At 39.3% G+C, this 16,490-nt stretch overlaps 1 protein-coding gene across 3 annotated transcripts in view; it reads right to left on the reverse strand.

The window, feature by feature from the left end:
• smarcc1a (SWI/SNF related, matrix associated, actin dependent regulator of chromatin, subfamily c, member 1a) overlaps window positions 1-14,083 on the reverse strand; it is a 29,002-nt gene extending 14,919 nt beyond the window's left edge. For all 3 annotated transcript variants that reach the window (XM_062029751.1, XM_062029750.1, XM_062029749.1), the window contains exons 1-8: window positions 13,847-14,083; window positions 4,363-4,482; window positions 4,191-4,276; window positions 854-935; window positions 688-780; window positions 545-614; window positions 398-467; window positions 249-324 (exon numbers count right to left, since the gene is read on the reverse strand). In XM_062029751.1, coding sequence (XP_061885735.1) covers window positions 249-324; window positions 398-467; window positions 545-614; window positions 688-780; window positions 854-935; window positions 4,191-4,276; window positions 4,363-4,482; window positions 13,847-14,017 — 768 coding nt within the window. In that variant the 5' untranslated portion in view covers window positions 14,018-14,083. The remainder of the gene's footprint in view (window positions 1-248; window positions 325-397; window positions 468-544; window positions 615-687; window positions 781-853; window positions 936-4,190; window positions 4,277-4,362; window positions 4,483-13,846) is intronic.
• Between the last annotated feature and the right edge of the window lie 2,407 nt (window positions 14,084-16,490).

Consider the following 16,490-nt stretch of genomic DNA (forward strand, 5'->3'; position numbering starts at 1 on the left):
TGCGCACTATTGACCAGTGATGCGCAGAAAATTTGACCGCCGAAAAAAGATCTACTTTAATCACCGGAACATGGCGCGGCCGAAATCGGGTGATGTGATGCCATAAGCCATATGTACGAGGTTGTCTGGGTCGGAGGCAGCATGTCCGCCATGTGGACGTACTTTAATGATGTACGCTATATCTGCATTTTCCCCACTTCGAGTCGCTGAATAGTAACCCGTCTCCCCTCCTTTGGTCTCATGCTCACCTTCCACGGTCGGTCAGCACTGGGGGGATCCTCCAAATCCCCATCCACCTCACTGGTTGACACCCAGGTGTCATAGCTGACGACAAGACACATGAGAATGCATGAGACCTTGTCCGTAAGCAATGCTTGTTAGCTTCCGCAGTGCTCACCTGTCTGGATAGAGCCCCCAGTGGACCAGAACCTGCTTGTCTTTCCTCATGACGGGGCGCAGCCACTCCTCTGCAGGACAAACGAAATGATTAAACTACCAAAAAAAAAAAGACTAAATAGACACGGCAGGGACAAGGAAATCTGACCTTCCTCCAGCTGCGATGGAGATGGGAAGATAAGGTGGGTGGCCTTTGACTTGTCTTCAGAGATGGAGCCCTAAACAAAAGAAGATGTGTTCTAGAAAAAGCAAAACATGATGTCATTGCGCAAGTGGTCAGCTGACACTCACCTGGTGTCTCTTGATGGCGTCTTTGAGCTTATTGGCTTGTTTGGCCTCGATGTCCGCAGACAAGAAGACGGTGGGCCGGGTGAGACAGTTATTCTGGAAGCACGGAACATTTCAATCACACCACTTACGCAAAAAACTAAAATAAAAGGTGTGAACAAGTTCATACCTGCACCAGGTTCTTTTCCACATTCAGGAACATTTCCACGTTCCTGTCCATGCGAGAGGGGTTCTGCAGGTCAAAGCGCCGCCTGTGGATGGCAACAGTGAGCCAACATCGTGATGAAACCCGCTTTGACAGTCCCTCCAGGGCTTTCGCAGAACTTTTTGTTGCAGACTAAAATGTCTGAATTAGCAACAGCTTTTTCAGAAAATTGCTTAAAAAATTCCCCCAATAACACTTAATCAACTTGTGATTTTATGAGTTTGCTGTGCAAGTTTAAAATATTCCTTGTAACCTTAACCCCAAAAAGGACATTGCAACAAAAATAGGAAAACAAATACTGTATTGATGTTCTACTCATCTTATACCGCACAAACCCAAAAGTAGACTAGATGGCAGGGTTAGGGTTAACTGCCTCTTTGCTAGGTCAGCATTGCAAATAAGAACGTGTTTTAATCAGAATCAGAATCAGAATAGTTTTATTGCCATTGTTTGAGAACGGGTTCACAAACTAGGAATTTTTCTTGGTGCAATCGTGCAACATAAAACACATATAACACAGATTTGGTAATAGCAAGAGCTGTAACTGAGCTATCAGATCTTGTTATAGACTTAGAAGGAATTCAAAGGAGCTACTGTTAGGAGTTATTGTTCATGTGCCTGATGGCCGAGGGGAAAAATCTGTTCAGGTGGCGGGAGGTGTGGGTCTGGATGGACCGTAGTCTCCTGCCCTACCCTGAATAAACTAATGTTAAACATGTAAATACTGCAAATTCCAGACCATAAGGCGCTACTTTTTTCCTACGCTTGGCACCCTGCAGCTTATATAACGGTGTGGCTAATTTATGGATATTTTTTCGCTAACAGCCATAAAGTTTTGAACTCAAAAAATAGTTTTCAACAGACACTAAAAAGGTGCGTTATTGTTTGCTGTATGGCACCATATTTGGATGAGTTCCCTTACTGTGGGTGTTGCTGGGTGAACATTTTCAGTAATTCCTTCTGTTTAGTGCTTTAAACCGGAAGTAGAAGTACTGTTCCGTCTTCTTATTCACATGGATTCTTCATTCATCACCCCAAGCAACATTTGTAAGTTTTACAATATAGCCATAACTATTTGTACTTACTACACCAGGGGTCACCAACCTTTTTGAAACCAAGAGCTACTTCTTGGGTACTGATTAATGTGCAGTGCTACCAGTTTGATACACACTTAAATAAATTGCCGAAAATAGCCAATTTGTTATTATTAATAATTAATGATATTTACACTTAATTGAACGGTTTAAAAGAGGAGAAAACACGAAAAAAATGACAATTAAATTTTGAAACATAGTTTATCTTTAATTTCGACTCTTTAAAATTCAAAATTCAACCGAAAAAAAGAAGAGAAAAACTAGCTAATTCGAATCTTTTTGAAAAAATTAAAAAAAGATTTTATGGAACATCAGTAATTTTTCCTGATTAAGATTAATTTTAGAATTTTGATGACATGTTTTAAATAGGTTAAAATCCAGTCTGCACTTTGTTAGAATATATAACAAATTGGACCAAGCTATATTTCTAACAAAGACAAATCATTATTTCTTCTAGATTTTCCAGAACAAAAATTTTAAAAGAAATTCAAAAGACTTGGAAATAAGATTTCAATTTGATTCTACAGATTTTCTAGATTTGCCAGAATAATTTTTTGGAATTTTAATCATAATAAGTTTGAAGAAATATTTCACAAATATTTTTCGTCAAAAAAACAGAAGCTAAAATGAAGAATTAAATTAAAATGTATTTATTATTCTTTACAATAAAAATTTTTTTTTACTTTAACATTGATTTAAATTGTCAGGAAAGAAGAGGAAGGAATTTAAAAGGTAAAAGGGTATATGCGTTTAACAATCCTAAAATCATTTTTAAGGTTGTATTTTTTCTCTAAAATTGTCTTTCTGAAAGTTATAAGAAGCAAAGTAAAAAAATGTATGAATTTATTTAAACAAGTGAAGACCAAATCTTTAAAATATTTTCTTGGATTTTCAAATTCTATTTGAGTTTTGTCTCTCTTAGAATTAAAAATGTTGGGCAAAGCGAGACCAGCTTGCTAGTAATTAAATAAAATTAAAAAAAATAGAGGCAGTGCTGCTATTTGAGCTATTTTTTAGAACAGGCCAGCGGGCTACTCATCCGGTCCTTACGGGCTACCTGGTGCCCGCGGGCACCGCGTTGGTGACCCCTGTACTACACCATCCGATGTGGGATGTCTGAAGGACTGTTTTAATGCATATTTGTTATGTGCTATCACAACGGAATCAAGCTAGCGTTGTTAGCATTAGCTATTATGCTAATACCTTTACAAGTGTCTGTGTTAGTATTATTAACTTACAATGGCATTCTGTTTGTATTGTTCCAGTTTTGTAAATTCACCAAAACGTCACCGCGGCTTACTGAGTCTCTGTTGTTGATTGGAGAGCTAGCTCCCGCAACCAGTGGGTCCATGACGATGCCTTCTGTTTGCCGTGTTACAGACACCGGTTGGAATCAATTAAGGTATTAAGGTAAGGTATAAACATTTACAAGCCCGATGAAGCCAGGCTTAAACGCCTTCGCACTGGCGTCGGACTCTCCCGCTCAACTATGGGACAAATAGGGTATGGCTTCATCTGCGGCATGTGAGTGTGGCGCAGAGGAGCAGACTGCAGACCACAACATAACATCCTTTCCCATATACCGCCATCCTATTGGGAATCGTAGTCTGGCAGCTGTGAACAAGAGCTTGGTCAGTTGGCTGTGGAAGTGGTTACACTTCTAATTAACATATTTATCCAAACGAAGAAGAAGAACATTTAAAAAATGTTTCTGTGTAAATAACTCATTTCACAACGTATATATCTGCGACTAATAGTCTGGTGTGGCTAGCATATGGACACTGTTTTCTTCTTCTAAAATTTAGTGGATGTGGCTTATATACCGGTACGCTCTGTCATCCAGAAAATACTGTACATTCAAAGTCTCGAGAGCAGGGTGTTTCTCAATGTTTATATAGCACATTATCTAAAAGGCTTAACACCGTAGACAGGAACCAGAAGGTATGCTGGAGGACGTCAATTGTATCGGAGTAATAAACAGTTAAAATATTGTTATCCGTTGCTGTTCTTGCTTCATTTACACACGAAACAAACATATGTTTTGATTAGAGTCTGACGTGCACATTTGAGCGCCGCTCAGAGACACAATTGAATGGTGAAACTGACATTGATTGGCCAAAATCTGCGAGGAATTGGACAAAAAAAAACATTTTGGGAACGTCTCCGTGTTGGTAGCCGAGCGTGTATAAAGTGAAAGTGAAACTCACCAGCCCTGCTCACTCTTGAACTTGTAGACAGAGCCCAGAATGTGACAGAGAGCGCCTCCTGCCTTCATGTCCAGGAAACACTTGGCCTTGAGGGAGACGACAACAGTGAGGACACTAGAAGACATAATTTGCTGGAAAGGCGAGCACGGTAAAACTTGCTGGGATGTCATACCGGCAGCTTGGTGAGAGCAGGGTTGTTGACTCTGCGTCCAAAAGCATCCTCTTGGAACTGAAGCAGCTGGACCACCAGGCCCGCCAGCGACTTGCTGGAGGGGGAGTCATTCTGGACATACTGCCAGCCAACACACACACACACACACACACACACAGCTGTGTTTCACAAACGCCACAGTAGACATTCATCTAATACAGTATTTCTTAAATAGTGGGTTGGGGCCAGCAGGAGAGAGATTTATTTTATTGTGTCTACACTCGAGTATTCATGTGAGAATGATATACAAGCCTGCAGCTAGATGGCAGCAGTGCTCAATCTAATAAATAGGCCCCCATATTCCACAAAGTAGTAGTAATGGTGTGTTCCATTTGTACTGGGAAGTCAGAATATCAGAGTTCCTAGTCGGACTTTCAACTGAAACACCCCCCAAGTTCGGAATTCCTAGTCAGAAAGTCAAAACATTCTCACCACCGCAGTGTCGGCTTTAAAGGGGAACTGCACCTTTTTTTGTAATAATCGGCTCGTTCTGGGTGGCTAGCAAAGCCGCTAACGGGAGCAATCAGTTCTCACCTCTAAATCACTTTAAAAACGCATTCAAAAACCGCCAATAATACTTCATTTACGTTCCGTAACCCGTATAATAACCAAACTGTAGCGACATTTTTATTGTAAGAGACAACACCAAAGAACTCTTTTTCCAGCGTAGTAACACATCGGCATGCTAAGGTATTACCCGTGAGCTAGCTACAGCAAGAGGTAAGCTAGCTTCTCCGTCAGCCCTCAAATCACTTTCGAGTTTGGATTGCACAACACAATGCCATGGGACACCAATCGGTATTGACTAAAAAACTTGAACATTCATATTACAGTATCTGTGAAGTGTCATTTCATGTTTTGTTTATACACACAGCGTATGTAGTAGTTGTAATAACAAGCATGATATGCTGCATGTATCATGATCAGTATTATAGTGACTCACGAGATGGACAGTTGATTGTTTGGTCCGGGCTTGGGGCGTTTTTCCGGTTTATTTTGGGGAAACTCTCCGTTTATGTCGGCATAGCTTGGCTCCAAGTTCCACATTTACACCCTGACAAAGTCAAGCCGACCTCACTCTTGCGGCTTCCGTCTGCTCCGTTTCACCCTTTATTCGGGCTCGCTTTCATAACCAGCTGTTCATCCTCAGTATATTCAGCTTCAAAAACGTAAGGTAGTAAATCCTTATTTGTCCCAAAATAGCCATCATCGTCTTCGATGACCAAGTCTGATTAGAAAACACAAGCGTTTGTTTCTGGAAGTAGGAACACACATTTGTTGCCGGAATTCGGACTTGCGCTGCTATGGAAAATGAAAATAAATGCTGCGAGGAAAGAAGTTACGGCAATGCTTAAAATGACCAAAATATGGTAAATATTGTATACATTACATATTGTTTGAACGTGTCTGTTGCTACATTATATATATATATATATATACATACATACAGTATATATACACACACACACACATATATACACACTAATTTGCAGTGTGTATATAAAACGTTGATAAAGGGTTTTGAAGTTATTTTAGGGGGGGCTTTGAAGGCAACAGCAGTGACTACAATTAGCCGCATCTTTCAAGCGTTCTTTTAATCATCTTTAGAATAAATAAAAGACGGATGTTCCTGTCTCTCATAATGATTGTGAACGATAGACAAAATTCCTAAAAAAAAGTGCCATTCCCCTTTAAAGATTGCTGTTTTGAATGTAAATAATACAAGCTTCTGTAATATCCGTTATTAGCACTTCTGATTAGTTTTTGTCGCACTAAATCAGCCATGAATGATGTATTTTTGGACGTTTATACATGATAACATGACTGTAGCGTAAGCACATTTTTCAGCATGTGGTATATGGAGTCTGGATTTTCCCATAAGTTGTTTACATTCAGACAAGGCAAGCGCAAAAATAGCCATCAAAAATGTGGCCATCTTGATTTACGACTCGTAACTGTAAAGCTCATAACTCTGCTGTGACTTCATTCTAGGCTTTGACTTCCCAGGTAAATGGAACGCACCGTAAGTGCACAGGAACACGTGTAAATAGCTAACAGAGGCAAAGAGATGAAATAGGTAAACATACTTCGTTGGCAGTGTAGTGGTTGGCTACTGGGAATCTGTCCGTGCCTTCATTCATTGGAATGTTACAATACTTTGAATGGCGGTCGCTGGTTTTTTACACTAAGACAGCGTCTGCGTATATTCTAGGTGGGAATTTTTGGGCACCCCATGATTCGATTACGATTTGGGAGCTACAATTCAATTAAAAATTGATTATTGATGCATCTTTCATTTATGTACATTAATGCGGTTTTACATTTATTTTCGTTTGACTAAAATAAGTGTTTATCATTTGCAACTTTTAAAAACAGTGCATTTTTAATAAGAAACAGATTAATTCCCATCACATTTATTAAATTAATGGAAATGTGTGCATAACTGGAACATAAGTGCCCTAAAATAAAGGAGCTGCTCGGATCTCTCGGCAAGGTGGCTCGCTGCAATCCAGAACATTTTAGAACTGTCTGCATTACTTTATTTACAATAAATACACCGATTATCGATGTTTACTAATCGACTTTATAATCGTCCCTGTCTGAATTGCGATGCATCTAAAAATCGATTTAATCATTTCCCCCACCTCTAGCGCGTACATGCTGCTTCTGACGAGATAGTAAGCAGGGAAGGGAGAACGCCAAAATGCCACTGGATAAAACAATTATTGCTGGTCATCAAACTAGTATCGCAGCTGTATTTTCTGCTTCCAGTACTACTGATCAGACTGGCAATATTACCTTAACATCGCCTGTACAAATTTAAGTCGTCATATTCCTCCCAAAAAAGTTAACTTTTCTCCAGCTGTGGCTTATAATCACATACAATGTCTGCAATTTTCAGATGACAATTTCATGTAATGCATCATTTGTACTACTCTTATCAAAACAAGCACATTGATTGTGGTTAAGAATGTTTTGTTTGTGTCAGCACTTCTATTGATTGTTTTGGTACTCATTGTCATTAGAATGTTACTAATTTATTTAGGTATTATTAATGTTGTTATAAAATGCAATTTTATTAGAACTGTTTAAGTTCAGATACATTTACAACATAAATCAATACATCTGTTATTTTAACCGTAACATACCATACCACCAGTAAATTGAATAAATACATTTGTAGAAAAAAAAAAGAAAAAAGAATATGAGAACTAGAAAGAAATATCTTTTTTTTTTTAAAAGGACACAGCTGTTTGCAACTTGCTCTCAGGTACATTTTTCAAACACAAATCATAACAAAAACACCACCAGCTAGCTTATGTTACCAGTATTAGTTACGTCTTTACGCGCTAAAAGCCCTAAGTGGTAAGGATATAATGCTTCAAGTCATTATGACGTAGTATGCCTTGACTACAAAAAGCTGTGGAAGAGGGATGTTTAATAGAGGGTTGCATTAGGCCTTGTAATAGCACTGTGTTGATATGTATGAGTGCACGTGTGTTACTGTGTACGTCCTTTGAATTTCGTTTGAGTATAATACAATTGGGTTATTTAGGACACTTCATATTGATCCAAATGTTTTTCTGTGCTACTAATTTTTCATTAGGAAAGCACCGGTGCCAGGGTTTCCCCTTAATGTAATTGAAAGTGGCGCACCGCCACGGCATTTTTATTACGGCCACACCTTGAAAATAAGGGCTTTTTTTTACTTGAAAATTAAATAAAGTAATATAATATATTGTAGTCCAGAGGAAATCACACAAAGTCTGACGCTAATTTTAACATTTATTACCAATCTTATGGTAAACAATGGCACAATTCCAATAGGTTTAACCTCCTGTGAAAACACTTTCGCCTCGTGACCCCACTTCCTCATTTTCCTCCAATCACCTTTCAGGCACAGACGGTGTGTTTGTAAACATGGGAAAACTGACATTTAATCCAAACCACACTAACATAAAACATTAACATTAGCTGGTCGCTATAGTACGAATTGATATATATATATATAGCCTATTATTTGCGCAATATTGACGAATGCTAACGAAACTGGATGTAAACAAAACGCACGCCGTTGTCAGTACGTCTGCGATATGTACGCAATTGTTATATATATTGCAGATATAACCGCGGACAGCCATCCACAAAATGTGCAAATATTAAGAGGACAGTGGCGGCTTTTAAGAAGAGAAAGTCAAAGTAGAGCAACAGCGCGAAGCAAGTGTGACATGATGCTCGCTACAGCTCGCTGCTGTCAGGGACAGAAGTAGAGTCTCAGAACACGAGTACATTTTATAATAACACCATAAGAAGATGCTATATTTGTTGTTGTTTTTAATTTAAAAAAAGTCATCAAAAGTCTATATACACTTGAAAAAAAAAAGGATCTTGTACAAAAAGCAGCAGCAGCAGAAAATATGGCAAAACGACAAAAAAAAAAAAAGTTAATACTAATTAATAAAAACAGATTTGTTTTAAATGTATAAATTTTTTAGCCTTTTTACAGAAAATCATATCATCATAGCAAATTATGCAAATTACTTGATAACGTCATTGTGACTATATCCATAACCACGCCCCCACAGCCACAGGTATCTTTGCAGTTTAGAGGAAACCCTGCGGTGCACCTAGTGAAAAAGCCAAGCGTACATCCCTGAAACATACAATTTAGGGACAGATTGTACGATATAACAGTACTAATAAAGTACAGCAGTACTAATAAATTAAAATGATACTATGCTGCCTTTGAAAAAACACTTTTTCATGACCACGATGACACGCCGTGGCGACATTGCTGGTAATACAAGCCGAGGCACATGTTGTGGGTCAACACACACAGACTAATTACAAGCGGAAACAGTGTGAAAGAAGCAGAGGGAGAATGGACGTATTTTGGCTTCAAAAGTAAGAAAGCTGAAACTAGTAACACTTTTCAAGCAAAACTAGCGACTAACAAACGTCTACAGTGTTTTAGCTACTACTAAATCACCAACCTTTGCCTCCATAGCGACAAATAAACTATGTTTCTTTACAAGTATCATCCCTGCACCATGAGGAATAGCTAAACATGCTTCACTACACACTGTAGGAGGATACAATAGCTAACCGCTAACAGCTAGCACTCCTTAATGTAAACAAATGGGTGGATGTACACAAATATTGACTGTAAAGATACCAAGTACAAGAGCCGTTTCTAGTTGATACTATAATGATTACATCGATATTAACACAAGAAAATTAAAAAAAATGTATAGTTTAAAAATACAGGAAATACATCCCTGGTCACAGAAGAACTTTAATTATGACCAATGCATGATTAAGATTAAGATTAAAGTACCAATGATTGTCACACACACACTAGGTGTGGTGCAATTTGTCCTCTGCATTTGACCCATCCCCTTGGGGAGCACTGGGCAGCAGCGGCGCCGCACCAGGGAATCATTTTTTGGTGATTTAACCCCCAATTCCAACCCTTGATGCTGAGTGCCAAACAGGGAGGTAATGGGTCCCATTTTTATAGTCTTTGGTATGACTCGGCTGGGATTTGAACTCACAACCTACCGATCTCAGGGCGGACACTCTAATCCTGTAACTATTTGTTATTGGACCTATAGTATCACCCAAAACTTACATAAAGTATCAAACAACAGAAAAACAAGTACTTATTACATTTTTACTGAAGTGTAGATAGAACATGTTAAAACCAAAAGTAAGCTGATATTAACAGTAAATGAACAAGCATATTAATAATCGATTCAAACCGCTTGTCACTCAATTTTGACAACATAAAACAATAAGAAATGACAATATGTTAATGCATACATCAGCAGCCAAATCAGGAGCCATTGTAACCCGTTTGCTTAAAACTAAAAGAAAAGTTGTCTATGTTCATCATGTAATTTAATGCCACAATGGTTCTTTGATTGCACTAATTTGTCATTAAGATTTTCTGTTACAATGAACCCAATAATAACTGTGTGGGCCCCTTTATTTTGAAAGGTATCGAAAAGCATTTAGGTACCAGTACCAAAATAATGGTATCGGGAAATTGTCTACTGTCCCCGTCCTGGTATCAGACGCATTTCCGCTTCTACATGATCACATGTTAATATAGTCTGAGCAAAACAACTGTAAATTTAATAAAGACATGTTTAATGTGATGTAAATAATGTCTAATGCAGTGTTTTTCAACCACTGTGCCGTGAAATACAGTCTGGTGTGTCGTGGGAGATTATGTAATTTCACCTAATTGGGTTAAAAATATTTTTTGCAAAACCAGTAATTATAATCCGAAAAAATGTGCCGTTGTTGAATGTCTATGCCAGGGGTGGGCAATTAATTTTTACCGGGGGCCGCATGAGCAACCCGAGCACTGCTGGAGGGCCACATCGACAAAATTTCAATTACATTTTGCTCAATATTATTTTTGATGTATACCGTAAGATAAATAATAATAATAATAATAATAATTAATAATAATAGTAATACTTCAACATAGTGTGTGTAACAGCATTCCATGACTAATATAAATAAATTAACATTAATAATAAATGACAGTAAAATAAGCACACGTATGACTGAGGAGTCATAGTGTAACTTTGTGTGGTGTTTGAGTTGTCCGACTTTTTGTGTGGCCATAAACGCACCAGTGGTTTATCCGTATGCGTGTTGGTGACAGATGACAAGTTGGTTTTGGCCTGGTTTGTACGGCAGAAAATGACTAGTTTTTCGAGATAGAAGTGTTTTATTCATGTTTTTGGTGTGGTTATGTCCAAATATAAACAGTTTGGCTCAATAAAGTGATCAATATAATTCCTGTCCTCGAAGCATCTCGATAGACGTTACAATAATTGAACGGTGTTCAATTGAATGGTGTTGACGAACACCATTAGGGCCGCTTGTTGTCACTGTCACTCAAATTTGCATTGCAAAATTACATAGAATAAATATGTTTATTTTGTTTAGAATTCAGATGGGATTTGATTTGGTGCGCGGCATATATTTGCTGCGCGCAGCGGACGTTTGAGCAGTGCGCAATTGCGCAGGCACGCACCTTAGAGGGAACGTTGCTTGGCAGTCCATGTCTTGTTGAAAACACGCCATTCGTCATCAACTTTTCTCTTTTTAGCGTCTCGGGTGTAAACCGTGCATCACTTGTCGCTGCATGTGCACCTTCACTCGCAGGTTACACACGGACACACGCCCATAAATAATACTTTTCAAAATAAAAGCAGCACAGTTATATCGCGCGCACGACAGACGTTTTTTGAACTTTATTTTGTAATTTGTGATTGCAGCTGTTCACATTCACTCACAATCACGCACACGCATACGTCCACACGGAAGTAATACAAACAACGATTTTCAAAACAAAAGCAGCACCGTTGTATTGCACACTCGATATACTTTTTATAATGTATTTTGTAATTTATAATTGGCCTCACGCGGGCCGGACAGGGACGCACAAAGGGCTGGATGCGGCCCGCGGGCCGCAGAATGCCCAGGTCTGGTCTATGCTGTCTAGCGCTCGGCAGAGTAACTGTGTAATACTCTTCCATATCAGTAGGTGGCAGCAGGTAGCTAATTGCTTTGTTGTGATCACAATATGCAGACGACAGCGGGAGGCAGCGTGTAGATAAAAAGGTATCTAACGCTTAAACTTAGGGGTGTAACCGTACGTGTATTTGTATTGAACCGTTTCGGTACGGGGGTTTCGGTTCGGAGGTGTACCGAACGAGTTTCCACACGAACATATTAAGTAGCCGCCTCCGTTTCCTTCTGCCTCTCTCAGTCCTCTACACAGCACCCAGCATTGTCCCCCCAGGCAGCGGACTCTCCCCAAATAATAATAAACACCTCCCAGTCAACTACAAGTAACATCAGTATGAGCCCGTTGACCTTCTAGAAATATAAAAGGCAGTTCAGCTTGCTCGCAGTCCTGGCTTGAGGTGAAGGCTAATTCGCTTTTAACGTAACGTTAGCTCATTTTGCGGTGTGTGTGTGTGTTACGGACAGCAAAGCCCTGTCTGTCTGTTATTTCACTATACCCTTTTCTGTGTTGATTGAGCTGTGTTGAAGCAGCAAAAAAGCACAGCTCAAGCAGCAAAAAAGAACATTATGTTAAATGAAGAGTTTCTGTCTCTGATAGTTGTTATAATAATGTAACTGCATCATTAAGCCTACATGAACTCCATTGTGTTCAGGGATGAATAGTCTCTCCTATTGCTATTGTACCATTTTTTCAGCTATAGTTACATTAATCATTAGAAATGCAGCAGCCTAGTTTTGAATTGCAGGGTCCCTGCTATCACATGTTGATAAAAATATAACATTTACATAATAAAAATCAACTACAGGCTTCCCAAATGCTGTAATAAATGATGAGATGACTTGAAACTGTTTAATGTTGCACTTTTTATATGTAGAAGAAAAGTTTTGTCATTGTATTTAATCTGAGCAACAACTTGAGGCAGTTTAATGTTGATTAACGTGGGCAGAATTATTATAGTGTTCCCAATGTTAAAAGGATAAAGCCATTGTTTACAAATTTGGTAAATAAATAACCAAAAAATTTATATTTTGTTGTTTTCTTACTGTACTGAAAATGAACCGAACCGTGACCTCTAAACCGTGGTACGTACCGAACCGAAATTTTGGTGTACCATTACACCCCTACTTAAACCAAAAATAAACAAAAGGCGAGTGCCGTTAAGAAAATGCATTGAAGCTTAGGGATTGCTATGCAAAACGAAGCTAAAACTGAACTGGCTGCAAAGTAAACAAAAACAGAATGCTGGACGACAGCAAAGACTTACAGCGTGTGGAGCAGACGGCGTCCACAAAGTACATCCGGACATGACATGACAATCAACAATGTCCCCACAAAAGGATAGCGTCCGCACAACTTAAATAGTCTTGATTGTGAAAACAAAGCAGGTGCAGGGAATAGCGTTCAAGGAAGACATGAAACTGTTCCAGGAAAATACCAAAACATTCAAAATAAATTACGGCGTGGTGTGACAGTTCGTGACAGTACACCTTCTTTGAGACAGGAGCTATAGTGATTGGTTATGGTTTGAATTCGTATTCAACAATTGCGAGAACGATTTTTTAATTGTCAATGCTGAGTTCAATTCTTTAATGTTTTCTGTTAGTGGTGTGCCTCAGATTTTTTTCAATTAAAAATATGTGCCTTAGCTCCGAAAAGGTTTAAAAAACACTGGTCTAGTGTGTGCTACCAGGTTAGCTTGTCACTGGCCAGGGTACTTGTTCATATATAGTTGCGGGGGATACACGGAAAGTTGCAATCAGATGTAAGTCTAAAGCAGCAAATCAAAGGTTAAATGAGAAGTTTGAAGTGAAAAGATGAGGCTATGTGAGGTTTCATTGTCACGCGCCGGGGGCCTTCATAGGAATCAATGAGCAACAAGCTAAGCTAGCTCACCTTCTTGTAGTGCTTCCCGATCCACAGGCGAACCGTCTCCAGTTGCGATATCGTTTCGGAACCCTCCCAGAATTTCGCGGAGGGGCCTCCGTCTTTTTTGCGGCCCACCGCGGTCCCGCCGCCGACGGGGCCGGTGTTCGGCCCGCTTGCCGTGGTCGCCGCCGTCGCCATTGTGTGTTTTTTGCTCGCTGCGTTGTCCTTCTCCCTCCTCCAGCTGGAACGCTAGTGCGCAGGCGCGCGCACCGCTCTTACTTTTTGCAAGTCTCGCGAGTGACGAGATTGTGCCGGCCCGCGGGGAAATGAACGAGATCTGCCGGCTTGTGGGAAATGAAGTCCAAAGGATGTACAGTGATCGCATATTAAGTAGTACTACTACCAAAATATATCCATCCATCCATCCATTTTCTACCGCTTATTCCCTTTGGGGTCGCTGGAGCCTATCTCAGTTACAATCGGGTGGAAGGCGGGGTACACCCTGGACAATCACCACCTCATCGCAGGGCCAACACAGATAGACAGACAACATTCACACTCACAGTCAAACACTAGGGCCAATTTAGTGTTGCCAATCAACCTATCCCCAGGTGCATGTCTTTGGAGGTGGGAGGAAGCCGGAGTACCCGGAGAGAACCCACGCAGTCACGGGGAGAACATGCAAACTCCACACAGAAAGATTGAACCCCAGACTACTCAGCACCTTCGTATTGTGAGGCAGACGCACTAACCCCTCTGCCACCGTGCTGCCCAAAATATATCATTCAAGCAAATACACGAGATTAAAGGCGTTTTATTGGGTGACAAAAAGACTACAAAGCGCAACAATATACCAAATGTATCTCAAGATAAAAGGGAGTTTGTCGCTTTGTCCTATATTTCCAACATATAATTTATATTTCAAATGGTCGATGTATTTGTTTCCTTTGATAAGACTTTAAAAAATGTAGATATTAAATTAATACTTTTCTCAGAATCGTTATTTTTGCCAAGTACATTTACACATACAAGGAAATTGTCTTGGTGTATTGTATTATTGCAAGATATTAAGCAAAATTATATCTTTCTGTCTTGCCTCTGGTGAGGACGGTCACATTTTTTCCGCTCCCTCTTCTCCCAGCTTTCTCTCTTTGTTTTTGTCTTGTCTGAACTTTTTGAAGCCTCTTTCTTTGCGCTGTCCTCAAATCTAAACATCAGACATGGAAATGAACAGCTGGACTCTCGACGCAATTGACAAAATCTTTTCGACGAGGAAAAGAGTTTCGGGGGAGCCTGGCTGCCCTGATGGAACCATTTTTGGATTCCTGGGATAAATGGAGAATCATGTGCCTCGCAGTCCTTTCTATCAAGGACGTAGAAGACATCTACCTATTTGGAATCGTGATCGCGGGGCACTTGCTGATTGGGCTGGGCATTGCTCTGGTGTATCGTCAAATTCGTAAGACGATGGCAGCCACTCAAGGAGCCCAAAGGCTGTTCGACGCAATGGATGGTGTGGCGATTTCTGAACTGAATCGCAAGATGGATCACATCATGGAGAAGCTTGCTGAAAAGGAAAATTGAATTGAATTTGAGAGCACCCAGCATGGACGAATAGAACAGACAAGTCATTGTTTTGTCTGCTCGCGGAAAACAAACATCCTAATCTACAATTTGACTCCCTTGAATGGCCTTGACGCTGTGGAAATAGGACCAGGTTGTTCTGAAAAACACCCCTGAGGACACCTCAATGATGGACGCTTTTGACCTCCCTCCCTCCTCAACGACACCTTTTTTTTTTTCCCCCATAAAGAAATACAATCATGTGTGCTTACGGACTGTATCCCTGCAGACTGTATTGACCTATATTGACATACACATACACAAGGATACAACTGTTATTTCCAATTGGTCCGTGTACCTTCTGTTCATTATATTTCGAATTCCATAATGCGAATCAAAAAACACATTTTGGGCCATTTTTTCTATTTTCATTTCTGAAACAAAAGTTGGACAACTATTTAATGACACTTTCTTAAATAGACAATAGGACTCCTGCTGAACAAAGATGTTACTGTTATGCTAAAAACATGCTAAACGCAAAGGACATGCTAAAATACTGCTTCCGATTCAATTTGTCATCACACAGATAACCACGCATGTTTGCATTTTGGATGAACACATATTCGATTTTTGTGTTTATCTGGAAAAATAAAAATCAATAAAAGGAAAACAGCACAAAAATCAAATTTTATGGCAATATTTGAATGAAAATCAACCCTTTTGTGTTTGTTTTAAAATCTGCCATATATAATACAAATCTAAAAACGGACATCATTTTGTTTTTTGATTTGCGTTTCAGAATTGGAAATATAATGAACAGAAGGTACACGGACCCCAATCAATAACAATTTATGATCCGGAATATGAAAATAAGCAACTGTTTGTAGGTTTCATTTAAATTAAAATTGTATCAACATTTTTTTTTTAAATGTAGTTTTTTTTGTATTTTAAAATACAATTAAAATAAAACAATGGCTCATTTTTCAATCCCCATTCATGAAAAGAAAATTCAATGACCAAAATAATACACTAAGGCAGTGTTTTTCAACCTTTTTTGAGCCAAGGCACTTTTTTTAATTGAAAAAATGTGTAGGCACACCACCAGCAG

Source organism: Entelurus aequoreus, linkage group LG20 (genome assembly GCF_033978785.1).
Source record: "Entelurus aequoreus isolate RoL-2023_Sb linkage group LG20, RoL_Eaeq_v1.1, whole genome shotgun sequence".
Classification (NCBI taxonomy): domain Eukaryota; kingdom Metazoa; phylum Chordata; class Actinopteri; order Syngnathiformes; family Syngnathidae; genus Entelurus; species Entelurus aequoreus.